Source organism: Rhipicephalus microplus, chromosome X (genome assembly GCF_043290135.1).
Source record: "Rhipicephalus microplus isolate Deutch F79 chromosome X, USDA_Rmic, whole genome shotgun sequence".
NCBI classification, from domain to species: Eukaryota; Metazoa; Arthropoda; class Arachnida; order Ixodida; family Ixodidae; genus Rhipicephalus; species Rhipicephalus microplus.
This window is the reverse complement of record NC_134710.1, coordinates 278,274,033-278,287,064: the sequence shown is the minus strand read 5'-3', so window position 1 is coordinate 278,287,064 and position 13,032 is coordinate 278,274,033. Positions and strand designations below refer to the sequence as shown.

At 45.4% G+C, this 13,032-nt stretch overlaps 1 protein-coding gene across 2 annotated transcripts in view; it reads left to right on the top strand.

The window, feature by feature from the left end:
- The window catches only part of LOC119161465 (sterol O-acyltransferase 1), an 84,327-nt gene that overhangs the window by 54,254 nt on the left and 17,041 nt on the right, over positions 1–13,032 (top strand). For both annotated transcript variants that reach the window (XM_037413951.2, XM_037413952.2), the window contains exons 8-10: positions 3,212–3,287; positions 5,891–5,990; positions 7,563–7,836. In XM_037413951.2, the coding sequence (XP_037269848.1) occupies positions 3,212–3,287; positions 5,891–5,990; positions 7,563–7,836 (450 nt within the window). The remainder of the gene's footprint in view (positions 1–3,211; positions 3,288–5,890; positions 5,991–7,562; positions 7,837–13,032) is intronic.

Below are 13,032 nucleotides of genomic sequence, written 5' to 3'. Positions count from 1 at the left end.
CTCTTTTCCCATATTTTTTTACTTTTTCTTTCTATTTACACGTTTGAGTTATTGCATCCCACACCGGACGAATCAGGACACCTGTTCTAAAAGTGAAGCAGAAGAGGAGGAAGAGAGCATGTGCTGGCTCATGATGGTGATTATTTTCTGTTTACGACAGACGGCGAACCTCGAGCATAGCAGCCCTGCTGTAGAAAATGGGGTCTCTCTTTCATCGCGCACTTTCCTGCGCCTCCAGCGGTTGCCTTAAGATGAAAACCAGCAAAAACATAGTCACGTGCCTGACGTGGTCGGGCATCCACCCTGTTCTGCATGTTGTGCTGCCTCAGTGCGCACGCCTGCTGAAAGCCGTGGAACGTTTACAAAATTAACGCCGTTCCCCCTGCCGTTCCGTCGTAGATGTAACGCGTTGTCGTTGCAGTTCCGCCGATCCTTAATGGAACGGTGGCGTTCCTCCCAACGAGAACTAGTTGCCTGAACGTCGTTCCTGGGAACGCCCTCTCACACAACACTGGGTAAAACCCCATTTTTTAAGAAACCGTAAACATCCGTGATCATATAAGTATAGCGATTTAATATACGCTAGTACAGTCAGCATTAAGGCATGAAAAATTATTAAAAGGTGACTCTCTATTTAAGATTTACCATGTATACGTAGTCGACGCCGTTGATGTGCGCAAGACACACGTCACGCACAAAGCGCGCCTGGCGTGTGCGTGAAAGTACGCTGGAATATATTGTGCCGATGGTTGATATAGCCGCGGCTTCGGCACTGCTATTGCACGGCAGCAAATTCGACCGACCGCATCTCGGAACAATGGAATAGAGCACTAATTGAGTTGTTTACGAGTAAAGCAAAAGGATAGCAGCAAGTTTTCAGTCACCCGCCGCGGTGGTCTAGTGGCTAAGGTACTCGGCTTCTGACCAACAGGTCGCGGGATCAAATCCCGGCTGCAGCGGCTGCATTTTCGATAAAGGCGAAAACGCTGTTGGCCCGTGTGCTCAGATTTGGGTGCACGTTAAAGAACCCCAGGTGGTTGAAATTTCCGGAGCCCTCTACTACGGCGTCTCTCGTAATCATAAAGTGGTTTTGGGACGTTAAACCCCGCATATCAATCGAAGTTTTCATCCCCCCCCCCCCCTTCGAAGCCAACATTGATGACGTTGCTTTGTATTAGCGTCTTTGTACAACCGCAGTAAGTTGGAAATTTTCCAGACAACCTTTATCGAGAGGAATCGCGGTTAGCGTTTGACGACGTTCCCGCACCGATTACGTAGTGCCGCTTATTGAAATGTCACAAAGTGGTGACGCGAGTACTAGCGCTAAAAGACAGTGAAGTTGCGTGCATGCAGGTCAATCGTTTCCTTATGTAATCGATGTTTTCTATATGTCGCGTGTAGTCATTTTATTGTTGTTGTTTTTTTGTTTTTGTTGTTGTTCATGATGTTAAAGTTGCGAAGACTAAGGCAACAGTGTGCACCTCTGCCATTAAGGGTCTCCAAACACGTCTTTATAACCAAGTTTCAAAGAAAACAATGCGAGTAGGCTGTAGCATTTCTGTTGCGCGTGCGTTTAGATTGTATTTCTCAGAATTTCGCAAGAGGAGCAACATTGTCAGCTTGAAGGGGCAGCCAGCGTCGCACATGTATGCGCACCAAACTCGGGGTGTTCTCATGTGTGTTGTCAGTAGTTAGGGCTTCATATATGCTATGGGCTGCAGTGAGATTATCTATGAAAACTTAGTGCATATTCCCGGCGAGAAACTTCATGAGTGCGTGAACGACAAGCGTTTCCATCAGCGCCAACTGCTTCGTGCGGTGAGTGTTTCGTGCAGATTCCGATTTGCAACGAAGGACCACGTTGTCGCCGCGATACCCCCGCTCAATAAGCTCGACTCCTGAATATGGCCGTGCGCGCTGTAAAATGAAATCTTCTCAGCCGGAACAATTGGCATTTCTTTGTGTCGCGTCCTTCACTCATAGGCTTCACGTGACCTTAAAAAGGACATCGAACGGCGCGTTACGCAACTCTTTCTCGTGACTGATTATGCGGTGTATACGTCGGAGAAACCGGGGGCATCTCGGCTGCTCTGCAGCTCGTATCAATGAAGGCCACACCGCTAATGGGGGTGAGAGCGTTGTTTTACCTTTCTTTTTTTCACCCTCTTTGATCACTAGAGGTGCAGATACAATGACTTGTTTTCTAGTTACACTCGACGCACGTGTGTAGGCCAGGACAATCGCCTTTGCGCACGAAACAAATCTGCTTCGCCTTTGCCTAATGCGTCCTTCTGTACAATTACTCTCTAATGCCTTGCGAGAACCAGACGATCGGCCACTTTTCCAAGCAAGTGCTACTGAACACCGTTTCCGTCGTTATCCGACCCATCAGGCAGTGAAGGCCCTTTTGTGCTTCTTGAGGACGGCTAGCCTGTGTGAACGCCTTTAATTAAGGGGCGCAGTGCGGCGCAGTCTCCTCTCTTTTACTTCGTCCTTCTCTTCCCCTCTCCTACCTCCCCAGGGCAGAGGAGTGCATGCATGCAGGTTAACTTTCCGCTTTTTTTGCTTTGTTTTCTCATTGTACGCAATTTCATTGTTGCCCGCTTAATGAAACTGATCGTAACAATTACTGACTTAGACTAAAAACAATGTGGACTGCTCCGAAATTCCACTGTTTTTTTTAACTTTGCAGCTGTATCTGCTTGTGCGCACAATAAGTGGCCGCTTGTTTGGGCATACAATTCTCCACCGTCGTTATACAAACAGAAAGTGATTCCCTGACCCACTGCCCTGAATGGGTTCACGTTAGCGCACCGTGTTATTTCTGCAACGCCAACGTACCCTTACCCTTCTATCTAATCAGCCGTTTCTAAGTTGCGCGTTGTGATCACGACAGAGACATTCATCACTACCCCGATCCGACTCGCGATTGGGTGTTTTCGAAATTCAGAGAAACGGGGAAATTTTCGTCACAGTAACAGCATGCCAGCTTTATCTTCGTCTTTGATATGTGACACCATTTTACCATGCACAAGCGTTTAGTTGCCGCATTAAATAGGACCTAGAAGTAAAATTAGCTACTACTTTACGAAACATCGACGAACGCCGTGATATTATGGAGTTGAATAAAAAAAACAGATCGGCCTTCGAAATCTGCTCCTTCACGAAAGCCTCTATGTAACAGACTCACCGTTTATTTATTTTTTTCTAGGTACGTCTACTGATGAAAGCATACGCGTACACGAGGGAGATTATTGGCCGAGTGCTCACGCACGCGGAACTTAAAGGTGAGTAATCGTCGTCGTTGTCGTCTTTTGTTTCAAGTGCATCGGGTTCAGTCAAGCGTTACTTCTATGCGGCAAAGTCCGTGGCGCGGAGAATCGCGGAGCTTGCAACGTCGCTTATCCTTGGGACCACTTACACTTGTTCATGAAACAACTTTTGTGCGGATATTTCTCCGCAGTAGTAGACAGTTTCCGCTAATTAGCTGACATACCGATCAATTTGGAGCCCCCATGCTGGAACGGTGCCACCCTTTGGCTACGCCCCTGCTCGCCCATAACCTAACGTCATCCAGCGGGCCTTCAAAGTTGCAATATGCTTCGCCGCATTGCGTTATAACATTGCAGCAAAGCTGACTTTCAAATTGTGCTACGGCGCGCTGGCGGTGGTAACTATCGGTTAATGCCCTTTCGGACATGCAATTTGAGTTGCTAGTTGAGACATAGAAAACTTTCAGCGTTCAAAACTTCAAATGTTGTCATACATTGGCTCTATAAGGCTTGTGGCAGTCCCGTTTTGAAAGCGTTAGAAATTTGAAGCATGTCTGAAAAACCAGCAACCTTGTTATTCTTATCACTGACGTGTTGTCATATCTCATCCGATATAGTTTTCTCACAACCTGCTTGCTCCGCCGCGGTGGTCTAGTGGCTAACGTACTCGGCTGCTGACCTACAGGTCGCGGGATCGGAACCCGGTGGCGGGGGCTACATTTCCGGTGGAGGCAGAAATGTTGTAAGCCCGTGGGCTCAAATTTGGGTGCGCGTTAAAAAACCCCAGGTGGTCGAAAGTTTCGGAGCCCTCCACTACGACGTCTCTCATAATCATGTGGTGGTTTTGGGACGTTAAATTCCACATATCAATCCCGCTCGTAGATGGACCATACTGCGATGCCAAAGCTGCTCTTCAAACCATTGATGGCTTCGTGAGACAAGGCCCATATCATAATTTATCAATAGAAATTGCAGAGCTTCTTGACATTGCTGCGAAAAATGGACATCATGTAGCTTTCCAGTGAATACGTGCTCACTGTGGCGTAATGGAGAATGACGATACTGATGATGAAGTAAAAAAAAGGGCTTTAAATTATGCCCCGGAAGTGTGCAGTGCGTTTTCTCTAACAGGCCCTAACGCCTTACTTCGACGCGTAAAGCACAACCCCATCTTAGAGCAGTGCAACAAACCAGAACACAGGCACAAGAGGCTGCGCTAATGAGAGCGAGAAATGAAGCTTTGTACGCCTCACAATATAAAGCGAAGCATCTCATGCATTATCCACCGCATTCGTCTTGTCATGGCTTACACGAGACATTACACACACACTTTAGCGGTTGTAATCACACAGGTCTCGATTGTGGCCACTGTTACTTGCCAGGAACGCTCGAACACATATTTCCCACCTACACAGCATACGCGAGAGAACGTGAGCAAATAATCTCTTCGATTGGACGATATATTAGTCGACCATCTCACTGATGAGGTTGTGTTAGGTCCTTGGCCTGACGCCTGCAGTGCAAGTGTGTTTATAGGAGCCGTTGTAGCATTCTTAAAAGCCACTGGACTGGATGCACGTCTTTAGTGCTACTCCCGCGTGACAAGACTATATGCTCATCTCCCTACCTTATCATCGTCATTTAACAACCTTTTGCTCTCCTGTCACCTTTCCCCTGGAGTAGCAGGCCAGGGCAAACTCTAGCTCAAGCCGACCTCTCTACCTTTCTGTCAATAAATTACCTCTTTCTAGCTTATTGGAGGTCAAAACTGACATGTCTATCTTCAGATAGGAATTGAAATGGGAGGGGGAGGACAGTACAGCCGCCCAAATTTTTGATGCGCGAGCTTACTTTTTTGTGCGTCGCCACCGTACGACGGAGCTAAGTTGCAAACAAGGCGAGAGTAAGCGCATGCCCATGACGCCCCATCAGCTGGGCCCATCGTCTGCTTGGCTGCTCCATCGTGAAAACGTCGCCCTACATTAACTCTCTTCAGACGAAGAAGCTGCGCGTCTTGCTCAATTATTGATTGGCCCCACGGAGGTTGCTTTGTGGGCATGCGCTTATTTTCGCCCTGTTTGCAACTTTCCTCCGCCATTCAGCACTGATGCACAAAAAAATGGCGCTCGCACATGATATTGGAAGATTAGGGCGGCTGTTCGTTCTTATGTTGTGCCTAGGGCCCCATAAATGTGCTCCGCGGGCTGCATGCTGCCCGCGGGCTACTAGTAGCTGACCCTTGACGTAGACGAAGAAGCGCATAGCCAGAATGTGGGTTTTTGAAATGGTTTTTTTTTTTAATGGAGCGTTGCGTGGCAGGAAAAGTAAATCAAGCTCTCTCAAACAGGTTTGCATGTTTTGCAAACGCGCGTAGCCGCGCATCCTTTTTCAATAGCGAAAAAAAATTCAATAATTCGTGCTGCTGGATCACTTAGTACGGTATGTGTACTAGTACTATGGTATGTGTACGGTAGTACGGTATGTGTACGGTATGTGTACTTAGTACTACCCGCCTGTTATATTTCTTTCGCACTGGAATTTAGTACTTTTGAGAATGTGACAGATCGTGTCATAACCTCAAGATATTTGTTCCCTCCACGCGTCACTCGACCATCCAGCGAAGAGTGAGAACCACGTGGAGCTGACGCTACCGGGGCTGCCCTGCGTCACCTACTTTCTCTTCGCGCCCACCCTGATCTACAGGGACTCCTACCCCAGGCAAGTTAAAGCTTTTGTTGTGGTATCGTTTCAGCAGCACATATGTATACTTTCAAGATCGCAAGGACGCCTAAGTGGGTCGCGTTTTGGTCTGAGACCACGAAGTCGCACGTTCTGTGCTAAAGTTCTGCAAAGTGACCCATGAAGAAGTAGTGTTAGAAGTTTGTGTTAAAAGCTCGTGCTAGGGCATTAAAAGGGTCATGAAACACTTTTTCAAGCAATCATTGAAAGAACTAACTGTCGAAGTTTATTACCTCATGAATAGACTGGCCAATGATTTTCGGAATTTTAAAGTATGAGCGGAGTTGCAGGATCACGCATTGTCTCTCTCCTTCCATCATCTCAAGAGCCTCGAGTACCGATCGGCAACATTTGCTTACCATGTTCTAAAAGTGTTCCGGGGCCTTTAACCTGCAGGGCATTCGCACTTTGTAATACGTTTGTAGTACGCTTTCCTCGCTTCACTGAATGTTAAGTTCCACCATCATTTTATCTATATCCTGTTCGATTCTGCTCATATTCTGCTGGTTTTGCTTTAAATGGCCCTTCGACTGTGCGGAAGATACGCGAAATATAGCCGCTGTCCTGTCCTCGCATTTGGCAGAACCAATTTTTCTTAAAATGATTGTAGCTTGCAAGCATAGAATGCGTTAATCTACACAAGAATACAGTTCACGGGTAGATTCAGGCTCCATCGATAGCAACGTCCGTCTGCGTAAAAAAAAAAATGGCCTTTTTAAGTGTGGAGCACCTTGGGGGACCGGGCTGTCGTGTGCTTGGCGTGATGCTCTGTGTGTATCATATTGAGCACGCGCTCGCACCAAGAAGTCTTCTTCTTGTTATTCGAGAGTATTGAGGATGATCACTTATCAGAAAAAAAAGTGTGCTTGGCGTAAAGCAGGCGAAATTCACGTATAGAGATTGAGAAAAAAGCGAAAGCAAACGCGAAATATAGAGAACAGAAAAAAATGGGATGAAAAAGACAGCTATACAGAGAAATTGATAAAGGGAGAGGAAGAAATTTAAAAAGACATGGAAAAAAACAGACAAGAAGAAAGCGGGGCAAAAAAACGCTGACGAAAAGAAAAAAAAACAAAAGATAGTTGCTCAGCTACGTAATTCCTTCAGGCTTGCCAACACCAGAGGGCAAACTCACCCAAATTTTTTTTTCATCTGCCTCATTATGAATTGCCTCTTTTTCATGCAAGCCCTAACGTTCTATAAAAGTGCGTGTAAAGCTCTTAATATGTTGTTGGGGAGCCTAGTAGCGTTATCAAGTTTTCGTCACGGTGGATTGTCATTTACAGTGCTCGGCTGCTGATCTGCAAGTCACGGGCTCGATTCTGACCGCAGACGTAGCGTTTCAGTGGAAGCGGAATGGTAGAGGCCGCAGTGCAATGTTAGTGCACGCAAAGCACCAGATGGTCGAAATTTACAGAGCCTTCTATTAAGCAGTCTCTCATAATCATATCGTGGTTTCGGGACGTAAAACCCCAGATATTCAAATTGTGTTATGGAGCGTGCGCTGTTCCGGCCACCAGCGCTTAGTTGCTCGCACCATGAATACTGCAGGACGCCGAAGGTTCGCTGGGGCGTAGTGCTGTGGTACACGGGCCAGTTCTTCGCATGCGTGGCCATCTACTCTGTCGTGCTGAACCACTTCATCAAGGACCTCTTCTGTGACGCCGGCAAGGAAGGCTTCCAGCTGCTGGGCTTCACGCTCACCGGGTGCGCCATTCTGCTGTTGGGCAGCATCACCATGTTCCTCGTGTTTTACGGCTTCCTCCACTGCTGGCTCAACATTTTTGCCGAGACCATGCGCTTTGGAGACCGACTCTTCTACCTGGTGTGTTTCCTCCTTGTAACGTGACTCATTTTAGAGCCTTAATTATCAAAGCTGTATTGCTCATCGCTGAGATCACAAAGACGTTAAAGAGTGCGCCTAAAAGAAATGTCTGAGCTTGGGGCTCCTTCGGTGATTTCACATGGCGGCTGCGTGAATGGATATTCCCTGTTGGCGAGTATTCACACAAGACACAAGCTTTGTGCCTTGTGAACTCACCCGGGTTCACCGGCCCATGCTCCGGTTCTGGTTAAAAGCGTCCCGGCATTCTATTACTATAGAATGCTCCACTGTGTGTTGAACAACAGTACGTTGCTCGGTTGGGTAACCACACGCTGATGACCTCACGCAGCACAATTTCCCCGGAAATACCCAATTTTTATCGGCAGAGGCATGCGGAACGGCGAGCGTGAAATTATTTTTCAGTGTGCGAGCACTCGAGTCTTATGGCGCCCAACAAATTCTTCGTGAGAACGTGATAATGAATGCGAAATGGGGGGGGGGGGGGGGTCCGCACGTCAGCGAGATCTCACACGAATTTGAGGTTTACTTAATGTGCAATTTCAGTTAGACAAGCCTGTAATCGTTCTTAGAAACCGTTTCATTAAGCAATATCGCTTCAGTCAGGTCTATTATAGCTGTGCACGTTAACAACTACAGCTCCGGCTAGGTCATGGTAAATAAACCGAACAAAATTTAACCCGAAGTCCCCCCCCCCCCCTTCTCTTCCTCTCAACACACACACTGCGCCGTTTGTGGGGCCTTTTGTTGTATATTAACGACTTCCAAGAGAAGGCAAATGCGTGAGAGGGTGACTGAAAATGAGGTGGGCGGGTAAGATTAAGAAGTTTGCAGGTGTAACTTGGCCGCAGAAAACACAGGACTGAGTTGATTGGCGGAACATGAGAGATGTCTTTGCCCTGCAGTGGGCTTAGTCAGGCTGCTGCTGCTGAATGATGATGACGTAGCAACTAGTTTAATTAACGTGGAGTCCTGGATATTTCCGGGATCGATGTGTTCAGTTCGCGATTAAAAGTTCTTCAATGAAGTTTTTACGTCGAGGCCTTTTAGCGAATCATTGCTTATGAGTTGATCGCCTAAAACTATCGTCATCTTAATGGTTACGTGCCACTGTGCGGCCTACCAGAAAACTATTAACCTAAAAGAAGAGTGTATGGTTCATGAAAAGTGGGTAAAACCCACTACTCATTACCGGTCTGCTGAAAGGCAAGAAGGCAGCATAGGGAGCGGGAAAGGCAATGTCGGCTGCGAGAATACCACAAAGCTAATGGGGAGTGATGACGCACCCGTAGACCTATCTGGGGTGCGGGCGCTCGTTTTCAATGTGGGAGAATTTTTTTTTTTTCAGAATGTGGACGCCCGGGTCATGTCTGTGGCTTTCTGTGGTTGAACCTCGCTGCGCAGAGAATCAACGTACAAAACCACCCAGAAACACCTAGATAAATACCTAGTGACGAGTTCCTGGGCAGGGCAAAGATAATTTGAAAGTTTATTGTGATATGATACAAGATACCCTGGAAAAAGTATTGGAGATACATATATACAAGATACCGCAGAAATTGTAGCTGATACGTTACCCGACAATTGTATCTCAAGATATAACATTCGAAAATTTGTTGTTACAGACCCCCATAATGTAATGAATGCCTGTGCACTAAAAAGTCTGAATTTTTTAATGTTACTAATTTCACTTTATTGAAATTTCTGTTAGTATCTAAAAAGATTTATCGTTCTGGGTCAGAGTGAATTAGCCTACTCATTCAAAATTTATCAGGGTTAACTTTAGCTGCTTAATATAAGAGGTTCTTAGACATTGCGCTGACCGCGGTGTGGGCTTGTCATTTTTATAATTGATGGGAGTCGCAGGGGAGTCGCTGCTGAGCTTGCCATCTGATCACACAGGCTTCAATAAGAATCCTTCCCCTGATGACGCAAATATCAGGGTCCAGTTTTACCTTGTCCTTGAAAGACCCATTCTGCAATATTGAATGGGAGATTGTACAGCAGCAACAATGCTGGTCCCTTCATTTTTTTGTGGCACATTGTGCATATGCCTATGCATTGCATGTAAAACTGCAATCACTTTTCATATTCTATTTATCTGCTAACGCAAAGTGTTCGTTATCCATGGGCTCACTAATGTAGAATATTTTTTTCGTAAACAAGAGAACATGGGCACCCCAGAAACACCTGCCTTATTTTATTGTAATGGTGGCGACTATGAAGCGGCAGTCACTCTGGTAGAGATGATGTCTAATAAAGGCTAATTTACTTGTGCCCTGAAAACTGAGTAGCTGAAAGTACTAGCAAAGTGAGCCAGTACCGCCGCGGTGGTCTAGTGACTAATGTACTCGGCTGCCGACCCGCAGGTTGCGGGATTGAATCCTGGCTGCGGCGGCTGCATTTTCGATGGTGGTGAAAATGCTGTAGACCCGTGTGCTCAGATACGGGGGCACGTTAAAAAACCCCATGGTGTAGAAATTTCCGAAGCCCTGCACTACGGAGTCTCACGGAATCATATGGTGGTTTTGGGGCATTAAACCCCACACATCAATCAATCAATCAATCGAGCAATCAATCAAGCAAGCAAGCCGCCCACTGATAGCGTCAATGAATGTTGTCAGCCTTCGGTAATCTCATCAGCAGCAGAACGTGACCTGTTTTATCAGTGATCGCAGCTTCCAGCATTATCTCTGGTGCTCGCCTAATATAAATATAATATGCGCGTACTGTGCGTAATCTTAATAATTTTTGGGGTTTTACGTCTGAAAACCACGATATGATTAAGAGGGTCGTAATGGTGCAGGACTTTGATAGTTTGTAAATTGGGTGTTCTTTAACGAGCAATTATATCTGAATAAACATGACCAGGATTTGAAGACATCAGCATGTAGCGCCATCTCTTGTCGGCCAAAGCGGCAGCCTACCGTAACAGAATGGGAAATAGGCGAAAAAATCGTATCTGACGAAATAAGCTAGATATGAGAAACGACTACCCATTCTGAACAGCAAATACTTATTTGAACAGTTTGATGCCAAAGTGAGTATCGCACTACAAACCGTATAGCTTTCCAGAATGTTTAATGTTTAACAATGAAGTCCCATATATTTCTACGGGTGGTGTTCGATTGTCCTAGGAAGTGCACGCTTTGTAGTGCGGTGCTGCAATTTTACCAAAATGTACCAGTGTGTCTTCTCTACATATAAGCCGGAGTCGTTTTTGATAACTAGCTTATTTTAAGAGATATGGTTTCTGTCGCCCATTTCCCATTGAGTTACGGCCGGCTTCCGTTCTTGCCGCCGATAGATAGCGCCACGTTCAGATGTTCCCATTTCCTGGGAATGTGCGCATCTAGCAGTTCGCCTCCACCAACTTGCGGCCGCCGCGGCAGGATTTGCGTGCAATCTTTCGGAACATAGGCAGACAGCCTCAAAGATTACGAAACAGTGTGGCGTGGCTTGTGCCGAGCGGGCATCACAGTATTTTTGTGGTTAAATCCTGATCACATCAGAATAAAGAAATAGTAATAAAGTGCATGGCTGTATAGTCACACAAATTGTCGCATGAAAACGCCGCTATTCACGCGATTGCCACTCAAAGCACCAGTTACATGGCCATTAAATAGTAGACAAACAATAATTGGGAGGCCTAAAATGAAAAAAAATTGACTAAAATAAAAAGCTGTTCCACATCAAGCATTTATGGTGAATAAGTATAGCCTCCTTGGTCCCTGGGTACCGTTGTTTTAAAGGCTACAGATCACCACAGTTTGCTATCCGCATGTTCAAATTTCTCTTGACACACTGAGGAAGAGTTGCTTACACGAAAGCCTCGAGAAGCAGCGCTGTGTGTTAAGTCATATTTGCGAAACGAGCCAGCAAAAATGACTAAGCACTGCACGAACGCTCCGCTGCGTCCTCATGAGAAGTGAAAGCTTTTTTTTTTTTAGTTGTAGCTTGAACGACAGACTCCTTGTAGACCATATTGAAAGTCATTTCGCTCTAATTTTGTTGCACTCAAATTTAGAGACTTCTAAAGATCGGAAGTATCAAATTGGGTACCATCGCATTTCCAGACAACCATTCAAATTTTTTAATTCATAACTTATCTGCGCTTCTTTTTAAGGACAGGAAGTCAGAGTACAGTTTTGCAGAAGCTTCTTTCTTTTTCGTTGGTGAATTCTTGGGACTGAGGAGAATAGATACTTCACATAAGCAGCACTGTTAATAGCTAGCACAACTAAGCCTGAAGGTGCAACTTAGTTGTTAACTTACACAACAAAAAAATCGGTTCGTATAGAGGATTGTCTCAAATGGCTCTTTGGGACGCTTATAAAAAAAATGGACAATTTGGTATGAGAACAATGTTTCTCGAATTCCCTTCGATCTTTTAGATGGCTCCTAACTATTTCCACTGTTATAATGCACACTCCACTCTGCCATTTAACAGGCAGTAAGCAGAAGGCTTCGTGGTGAATATGCGTTGCACACAGATATAACGCCATATTTGTTGCCAAAATCACCTTCACAGAAGAGTAGTCTCAAGTGAATATAAATGTGTAAAGAGTAATGAAAATCAAGCAAACAGTTCACACCAAATATAGAACAGAAAACTTATATTATCTGCATTAAAAAGACATAGTGCACTTACCAGGCAAAAAAAAAAAAAGGTCAGAGCCCCAGGTAATGTACAACATGAAAGAGGACAACTGAGGATGCATTTGTTCTAACAATGACATCGTGATTTCAAGAGCTATATGAATATAAATAGCAGGGAGAAAGCAATATTGTACGACGAGCTATTATCTGATAAGTAAACCCTTGTTTTATTAGATATAGCATCGATACTGGTGATGCTATACTTAGGGCCTTATTAGCGCGTAAGTTCATCGCATGTAATTTAATGTTACATTTACCAGATTCTTCAAATCACTGATGTGTGAAAGCCACGAGATGCTTAGAAACCCCGTGCTTCAGATTCCGTAACGAAGTACCTCGCAGGAGAGCGGAATCAGAATTTGTGTTGTGATCGCCACACGCATTGTGTTGAGAGAGAGCGATTCAAGAAAGAAAATGAAAGGACTTGATTTTCTGCCCATTGTGGTACGAAGTGCTTGCTCATAAGTGGCTAAGGGTAAGTGTCATAGCAGTGACACAACTTACAAGAAAAAGAATAAG